Genomic DNA, 9,960 nt, shown 5'->3' with positions numbered 1-9,960 from the left:
TAGAATATTTATTACTCTCACCTATCTTATACTGAATACTAATGTAGACATCAAAGTACCTTTTACAAACACCTCACCCTCACCGACAGAAGATCATAAATCTTGCGACATTACCAATGAAGATCAGTAAAAATGAGACGATAAAAAGAAAACACAAAGACCCTCCAACCTTTGTAAGAACAAATATAATTAAAAAAAGTAAGTTATACATAAATTTATATTTTACATTAATCATTTTAAAAGTTATATTAAGTGTAACTTTTAATTAATTAATCAACACATTTTTAGTGTAAAAGTTAGTAAAACTTAAGCTGAAAAAGTTAAAAAACACTTTTTAACAAGGAGGGCATGAAAAATTGAGATTGAGAGAGAGAAACAAATAGCTAGATTTTAAAAGGAATCCCAAGGCTCCAAAAGTTGTGCTCTGTCCTTTTCTCCAAAAGTTGTGCTCTTAACACACTTACCTGAGCTTCTTTCTCAAACACTTCAACTGAATCACCACCCAATGGCCACTCTTCTTCTCGTTCTTCAACTTCTCATTCTTCTCATTTCCTCATCTCTCGCCCAAAACCTGCAACCCACCGACCTCACAGCCCTCCTCTCCATCAAGGCCACCCTCACCGACCTCTCTCCTTCCAACCCCTTCTTCTCCACCTGGAACCTCACCGCCCCCGATCCCTGCTCCTCCTTCGCCGGCCTCACCTGCACCCTCCGCCGCGTCACCGCTCTCTCCCTCGGGGACCCCTCCTTCCCTCTCGCCGGCACCCTCCCCGCCTCCCTCTCTCTCCTCACCGACTTGACCCAGCTTCTCCTCTCCCCCGGACTCGTCACCGGATCCATCCCCCCTCACCTCGCCCACCTCACCAACCTCCGCGTCCTCTCCCTCCCCTCCAACCGCCTCACCGGCCCCATACCCGCCGCACTCTCCGCCCTCCGCCGCCTCCACACCCTCGACCTTAGCCGCAACCAACTTTCTGGCTCAGTCCCCCCGACTCTCACCGACTTGCCCCAACTGAAAATCCTCATTCTCGCCTCCAATTCTCTCTCCGACGGGTTACCCCAGACCGTTAATTCTCCGTTACTCCACCTCGACCTAAAAGACAACAAACTCACAGGACCGTTACCGTCGTTTCTGCCGTCATCTCTCCGTTATCTGTCGCTCTCGCAGAACCTCATGTGGGGCCCTCTCCCCAACGGCCTTCAAACGCTTACCGAGTTGGCTTTCCTCGACCTTAGTATGAACCGCTTCGCCGGGCCCATCCCGGCCCAATTGCTCTCCCTCCCCGCTCTCTCGAATATTTTCTTACAACGGAACAATCTCTCTGGTGGGCTTGGGTCCGGGACCAGACCCGGACCCAGACCCGGATCCATAGTCGATCTGAGTCATAATTCTCTGAGTGGAGAGCTTTCGAGTGTGCTAGAGGGAGTGGAGAGTTTATTTTTGAACAATAACCGTTTTTCGGGTGAGGTTCCGGAGGCGTACGTAAAGAGCGTGTGGCGCGGCACCACCAGATTGCTGTACCTGCAGCATAACTACCTCACGGGGATTCCGCTGCGGGAGGGGGCGGTGCTGCCCGACACGGCGTCGCTGTGCGTGTCTTACAACTGCATGGTGCCGCCGCCCGCGATGGTCGTGACGTGTCCGGCGAGCGCCGGCGGGGAGGTGGCGAGGCCCGCGGCGCAGTGCTCGGTGTTTAGCCATAACCGTAATACCGGAGATTGATGGATAGATGGTGGTTAATTAATTGGATTGGATTGGTGGTGATGTGTTACTGTGTGCAACTGCAACTGTGTCTCATTCACTGCACTTCAATGCTTGTTCTTTTCTTTTTTGGATTTTGATTCATAATAGCCAAGCTGGGTCTGGTCCATTCTGTAATTTTTTTTTTCTTCTCCTTATTTTGTTCTACTTTTTCTTCGTTTAATATTTTTTAGAAGTCTCAAAATTATTGAGTTTTTTTTAATGTGATTTACTATGTTTATTTTAAATATATTTTATAAAGATAATGTGAATTATTTTATATAATTTTAATATTTTGTTTTGTTCAATTTTCAGATTTAAAAAACTTTAGTTATAAGGGATAAAAGCAAAAAATTAAGTTATAGATTTTGTTACTAAAAATGGAAAATAAATCTAGATAGTACAAGGTGGAAAATAGATGTATATTGATATGAAGTATAAGACTCTACTATATTTATTTAAGTAACTAGAAATCTTTGAAGTATAAGAGATACATTAAAGTTAGTGAATACTTAGTGATACTTAAGTCAATATAGATGTTTGAATTAGTGATTCTTAAGTCAATATAAATGTTTGAAGTATAAGAGAGGAATACTATGTAGTTGAGTAACTAGTTAGTGAAGAATATTGTTTATTTATAAGTTTTTGTTGAATAAGCGTTAATAAAATATTTAAATAGTTATTATTATTATTATTATTATTTGGTTATTTAGTTATATAAAGTGGTTTTACTACTTGAATGTATGATAGTGAATATATGGTAAAGAGTAGTATTGAATGTATTAGTGCAGAAAACGCATATAACAGTGGTTTTAGGAGACATATAACACTAGATACATTATTGATATAGATTTTAGTGATGTACCAAAATCTGAAAAAATATTTAAAAATATGTGTTTCAGAAGGCACATATAACACTAGTTGTGGCTCCCAACCGGTGTTATATGTGCTTTATAGTCACATACTAAACCTTAAACTCAATACCAAAATGTTCAACATATACAAATTAAAACAACAATTCCAAAATTGAAATATAATACCTTATATTTCAAACATAATACATCATAAAACACAGTACACATTGTCGAGGGTTGATCACTCCCGAACCCAATACCAAATTATATAACAATTACTTAACTTAAAACACAATACATTATACTCCAAATATAATATAATAAAACAATTTATCTATATAAATAATTATAAACCAAACAATAATTAAAACTAAAATATTTAAAAATAAAAAACTAACCTAGAGCGTGAACGTGAGCGGCAATGGAGGCAATGTAGTGGTGACAAGAGTGGCAAAGAAATAGTAAAGAAGCGTGAACGGAAGAATCTCGTTTAGTGTGGATGCTCTTATAACGAAGAGAACAAAATAAGAGAGAAGCGGCGGGGGATTGACTTGCAGCGACGATGGTAGCAGCATTGGCAAAAACAAAATAAACTCTTGAGCAAGAAAACTTAGAATAGCGCGAATGGAAAACGAGGGAGTGAGGCAAAAAAATAGGGTAAAAACATAGATTACACCGGTTATGAGTAATAACCAATGTAATATATCTTTTAATTAACTTAAAAACTTTTTTTTTTACTCTGAAATGACATATAACACCGATTGCGTAGCCCAACCAATGTTATATGTAAGTTTTAAAACTTTAAAACTTTTTTTTAATATGGAAATTACATATAACACCGGTTACACTGTCCAACCGATGTTATATGTAGTGCCCATAGTTAATTTTTTCAATTTCTTTAAAACTCTAAAAATGACATATAACACCGGTTGTATAGAGAAATCAATGTGATATGTCATTTTTAAAAACTTTTATTTATTTTTTAATCTGGGAATGACATATAACATTGGTTCCTCTATCCAACCGATGTTATATGTAATCACAAAGATAAAAATTTTAAAAACCTTTTTTTTTTGCTCTGAGCAGGACATATTTTTTTCTAACAAAGAATAAACAAATTAAATTAAAAAGAACACTTTAGGGGTGTTCCAACCCTTATACAATTACCTACAACCTCTCCATCATGTTTTCAGATTTATAAACATTGCAAACTACAACATAAAAACAGAATTGAAACATAGCATTTAAAAAAGATTAGTTCCTACTGCAAAATTATGCAGTAGGCTTTAAACTGCAAAAATTATGCAATATACCCCAACGCCACTTAAAAAACCTTTGCAGCTATAAAATGAATAGGTTCAAGGTTGGCATGCAGCTGGTCTATCTAGGTAATATGCGCTTGTAGTCTCTTGTCAATGGCTTGGTGTACACATAATCAACACCAATAATAATGAGGATATGATAGTATAAGATAACACCATAGACAGTGGTCCTAATCCATCCCTTCACTATGAGCATGCCACCATATGATGTATGATGGTCATTTGACCTTAGATTCCTTGGCTTCTTCACTCCATGCCAATGCTTAATAATCTTTCAGTTGCCTCTCTTTATCTTCATACGCCACATCTTCCTCAACTGCTTACTAGATACAAACAGCCCCCTTATTCCTCTCATGAACTGAATGGGGGTTTCAGCAACTTGTTGTTCACAGTTCAACATCTTATGGCTAGTTATATCTTCATGATTCTCCCTGCATTCAATAATCAACAACCCTTCCCAGCTACAAGCCAAGACTTATCTTACTACATAAGATATACTACTGATAAAAAGAACATGTATAGCTTAAATAATATACCTTTACCCGAACCCCCCCGAAACCCAAACTACTTTTCAAGATAAATCCTATGCATCCTCATCTGACTTCTTATAAACAGCTCCTCTATAGCTTTATCTGCACCAAAAACACTACCTTCCCCACCTCTCAGCTAGACCAATGATATAAAGCATATCCGTAGCATTTGATAGTAATAATACAATCGACAATCTATTTCAAAAACAACCATCCCAAATAGTGAATAATGACAATGATTAAATGAAGCTTTTATGCACTTATTTTGTTGCCATGTTAATGCAAAAAATGGGGAAAAAATCCAATCAGAGAAAGAAAATTTTACTTTCCTTACTTTATGTTTCATCCATGCCCATGATTGGACTTGTGCCATAGCAACAATTTCCTCAGCATCTATCTTTGCTTGGTGAAAAATAACCCTGTTTCTATGCTTCCAAATACACCATACCACCAATACCCATAGGCTTTTCCACAATCTATTGCCTTCTTTGTTGAAGCATGAATAAAAGAACTGTTCAAAATGATGAAGCAACTCGTTGTGATTTACCAAGCTAATCCCAATCCAACTAAGGCACATATTCCAAACGTTAATTGATACCCACACGAGACAATGAAGTGGACTCCTCATCCCTTCCACATAAGACACAAAAAGTATCCCCCATCGTCACACCCCTTTTGTGTAAATTCTGCTTAGTTGCTATCTTATCCCAAAGAGCCCTCCACACATAAAACCAGGTCGAGGGCATAACCTTAAGAGACCATAGATATTTGAACACTGCACATGCCCCCCCCCCCCAAATCTGTGATTTGCTAACTTGTTATAGGCAGATTTTATTGAGAAAGAGTATGATGGAGGGTCATTCCATAACCATGAATCCTATTTATCTGGACATAGTGACACCTGTGATATACTTGCCATAAAATCTTCTACCATATGTTTTTCCCACTCAAGCCATTATCTTCTCCAACTGAATGTCCACTCTCACCCTTTTGTAGACCATCTTCCTTAACTACCAATAGTCTTGTCTTTAAGCACAAAGTTATTATATATTATGGAGTATCTTTCTTTGAGTTGAGCATTGGCTAACCACTCATCTTCCCAAAATTTGATTTTATCCCCATATCCAACTTGCCAAACCATATTAGAATTGAACCAGCTTTTCCTTGGTCTGAAAAGTTAACTTTGGATAAATCCTTCCACCATCTAGATTTATACTTATTTCGAGCCGGTGTAATTGATTTTGACATCCTCTACAAACCATACTTCGATTCTAGGACATCCTTCCATAGACCAGTCTCAGAGGAACCCATTCTCCATAACCATTTTGCCAAAAGTTCCTTATTAAACATATCAATGTTCCTAATACCTAGGCCTCCCTCCTATTTCGATTTACAAATGTTCTCCCAGCTAATCCAGGTGATTTTTCTCCCTTCTGCTCCCCAACCCCACAGGAAATTTCTCTGTAGTTTTGTAATTTCCTTGCACACTCCAATCGGTGCTTTATAAAAAGATAAAAAGAACAAAGCATTGATGTCTAACTTTATAAGACAAACTCTTCCCGTGAAGGATAGGTTCCTCTCATTCTATACCGAAAGTTTCTTTCTTAACTTCGATATCACTGGCTCCCAAAATGAACACCTAGATGGATTACCACCAATAGGTAGGCCAAGGTAAGTGAAGGGTAAATCCATTAGGCTACAATGGAGTATTTCATAGTACATTTTCACCTCAAACCTGTCTACTCCAATTGCACCTAGTTTACTCTTATGGAAGTTTACTCTAAGGCTAGAGCTGAGTTCGAAACATGTTAGCATAGCCTTAATGGACATGATATTTTGCACATTTGATTCGCATACAAAGAGGGTGTCGTCCGCAAACTAGAGTAAATTCACATCTACTTTTTTGTCCCCGACATTTATTCCCGAAAACAAGTTTTTTCTTGTCGCTTGTTTTACTAACCCAGACAAACCTTGTGCAACAATCAAAAACAAGAAAAGGTGCCATCAGGTCCCCCTGCCTAAGGCCTCTAGACGATTTGATTTTTTTTGACGGGCTACCATTTACCAAGACTAAGAAAGTAGCAAATTCAAGGCATGTTCTAATCCACTGTATCTATTTTTCACAAAACCCTAATCTTCCCATCATGTAGAATAAGAACTCCCAGCTCACCGAGTCATACGCCTTTTTCATAGTCAAGCTTCACAATCACTCCGTTTTTCCTCCTTTTTTCAAATCATCCACAACCTCGTTCACTACAAGGTCACTATCTAATAATCCTCTGTTAGATAAAAAAAAAAGCTTATTATGACACATCTATCACCTTCTCAATAACTTTTTCAATCCTTCTAGAGAGCACTTTTGACCAGAATTTTGTATAAGCATCCTACAAGTGAGATGAGTCTATACTTTTCAAGAGATTGAGGATTATCAGATTTTGGGATCATCGTTATGAATGAAGCATTACAGCCCTTCAGAATCTTCCTTTCACTGTGAAAATATTTTACTGCTCCAACCACATCCTTTTCTAGCAAACCCAGTGCTTTTTAATAAAACTGAAAGATATTCCATATCGGCCAGGACTTTTGCTATTATCAAAATTCCAAAATAACATCCTTAATTTATTTCTCCTCAAAAGGTTCAATCAATAGCAGGTTATCTAAATTTGTTATGGCCTTAAATTCAACATTATCCAACCTGACGCGTATATCCTCTACAACCGACATCTTATTTTTGTAGAACTCTTTAACTAACTCCTTCACCGTGTTTGGCTCTTCTACCCAGGTACCGGAGTTACGACAATGTACTCATTTGATCTCGTTCCTCATCCTCCTCCATGTAATTGTTGCATGAAAGTATTTAGAATTGGAATCCTCTGTTTAAACCATAGAGCCCTTGACTTTTGTTGTAGTAGGGATTCATTTCTCATATTGATATCCTGTAACAGGCTCGAAAGTTCTCTTTGTTCCTTGATCTTATTTTCATCCAGGTCGTCTACATCATCCCTCGTATCAAACTCTTGTATTTTATTCATGATGTCAAGTTAGATCTTATCTATATACCCAAAAACGTCTTTGTTCCACCCTTTAAAGTCACTCTTCAACATTTCAGTTTTTCTTGTAACACTTTGATTTCGTTTCCCTTAACCACATAACCTTCCCATTTACTTTTAACCAAGTTGTCAATTTCCTTATCTTCCTACCAAATATCAAGAAATCTGAATGGTTTTGGTCCCCAATCTGTCACATTTGATTTTAGCATCATTGCACAGTGATCAGATATTTGTCTACCTAGAACATATTGCTTACTTCCCGACCAATGTTGCAGCCATTCAAAGGTAGTTAAAAACCTGTCAAGTCTGCTCTTAGCCTTGCCATTTGGTGTATACCAGGTGTATTTTCTACCAACATAGGGTATATCAACCACCTCCACTCTATCAATGAAATTATTAAAACCTTGAATTTCTCTCTTGTTACTATTGTTATTGTTTATCCCCCTCCGTTCCCCAACCGGTGTAATATGTTCCAAATATTTACAAAAATGTCATCGTATTTTTGTTTACACTGGTTCTCATTTAACCAACCTAACATGTCATTGTAAAAAGCGTTATTTGCACTAGTGATGATTAAAAATAAACATTATTGAAAACAAATTAAATTAAACATATGCATGTTGGAACAAAGGTATATTGGGCAATGAAACTTGACGTGAGGACTCATGTGGTTGAAAATTAATAGTGGTCAAACTAGAAAGAGGTAACCTTTTTTTATCATTGCTTCCACTTCCTATAACCTTAATTTTCAGGTTTCAATTCTACTTCACCACCTGCTCCAATAAAAATTGGCAAGAACACATGCACAAAAGGTTTATAACAATTTAGGTATAAAATTACCTTATTCATCCCTACATTTAGGGTTAATATTCAATTTAGCACAATAGTTTTAAAAAAATCAATTTGGTCCCTATGTTTTTTAAAATGTATCCAAATTGATCCTTTCCATTATGTCCCAACTTACGGCATTAAGTGTTGCTTATGTGGCAGAGAGAGGTCCTTATGTGGCAGAGAGAGATTTGAGTTTTAAAAAAATACATAGAGAGAGAAGGTACTCTGAACTGGGTGAGCTTCATGTCTCTGGCGTGGTCAGAGACCTTCTTGCGGAGGTTGTCGTCGCTCCCGCCGGCGGGGAGAGCGGAAGCTAGGAATGCCTCGCTGCCACTCAGGAAGATCTATGTCGCCTACCCGCCACTGGTGCTGAGGTCAAGGTCGAGCGCGATGCGGAAGTGCGCGAGATCTACGAGAAGTCATTGAAGGTGGACGCAGAGGTGCGCGTCATCATCGCAATGAGCGTCAAGCTGAATTGGGTGAGGGCAGACGTACAGGAACTCGTGGCAGCATAGAAGGAGCTCGCAGCGCAACTGTAGACCATCGAGGGAGATCTCTGGAGGGCACGTGCCAAGGCGTAGTTTGTGCCGACCATTAAAGTCGATTTAGAGGCCATGCTCCATGAGATTCAACGAGGAAGGAGTGTTATTGAATTTGAGAAGAAGACACATGCTAGTAACCTTGAACACAGACATGCAATGGACAACAATATGATTATAATGTCCAGTGAGGTTGAAAAGTTACATACTGAGCCTGCTATTGCAGAAAAGAGGGCAAGGGTTGCGATGGCTGCAGATGCTAAACCAAGTCCTAGATATCTTCCTGATAAGCATGACAATCGTGAGATGGGATATGGATATGTCAGATACCGTCATAGTTCTTATAGCATGTATCATATGCAAGTTGGGGTTGACTCACATTCTCAAGATACAATCGGAGCACCCTTTCATCATTCTTATGATCACCAACGTACGCAAGTACCTAGATAGGCTTTTGGCGATGCTGTAATTTTTGAAAGAGTTAAAAGAAATGTAACTTATGAATACAATGTCTCTTTCCCCCAAATGAAATGTAACGTAGGTTTCAGTCCTCAATTATCATATAAAAGAAAGAGAAACTCACCTCTCTTTGCCACGTTAGTACCTCTCTCTGCAACATAAGCAACACTTAACGCCGTAAGTTGGGACTTAACGGAAATGACCAATTTGGATACATTTTAAAAAAAAAAAGGCCCAAATTGATTTTTTTAAAAACCACTGTACTAAATTGAATATTGACCCTAAATGTAGGGACAAATAAGGTAATTATACCACAAATTTACAAGTATAATTACCTTTTTGTCTCTACATTAAGGATCAATAGTCAATTTGATATAGTCATTTTTAAAATAATCAATTTCGTTCTAAGTTTAATTTAAAAGATATACAATTTGCTCCCTTTTGTTAAATTCACATAAATGGTGTTAACTGATGATGATGTGGCAGAGAGTGGTACATTTATCATTAACATGTGAACTATTTAGTTAAGTACACGTGGACTAACATAATATATTCGTGCTAACCCACAAGGCCTCCATCACCTCTACACATTGTGCAATTAGCACAACATTTCTTGTTTTTGTTCAACTCTGAA

General features: G+C 38.1%; 1 protein-coding gene and 1 pseudogene across 1 annotated transcript; both read left to right on the top strand.

The window, feature by feature from the left end:
• Positions 1–424: 424 nt before the first annotated feature.
• On the top strand, positions 425–1,964 carry LOC137830947 (DNA damage-repair/toleration protein DRT100). Its single transcript, XM_068638376.1, has one exon. The coding sequence runs from the start codon at positions 506–508 to the stop codon at positions 1,721–1,723; it is 1,218 nt and encodes a 405-aa protein (XP_068494477.1). The 5' UTR covers positions 425–505; the 3' UTR covers positions 1,724–1,964.
• A 6,483-nt stretch (positions 1,965–8,447) lies between these two features.
• LOC137833231 (protein FLC EXPRESSOR-like) lies at positions 8,448–9,392 on the top strand (annotated as a pseudogene).
• Positions 9,393–9,960: the final 568 nt, after the last annotated feature.

This window comes from Phaseolus vulgaris, chromosome 6 (genome assembly GCF_000499845.2).
Source record: "Phaseolus vulgaris cultivar G19833 chromosome 6, P. vulgaris v2.0, whole genome shotgun sequence".
Classification (NCBI taxonomy): domain Eukaryota; kingdom Viridiplantae; phylum Streptophyta; class Magnoliopsida; order Fabales; family Fabaceae; genus Phaseolus; species Phaseolus vulgaris.
This window is presented reverse-complemented; position numbering and strand designations above follow the sequence as displayed.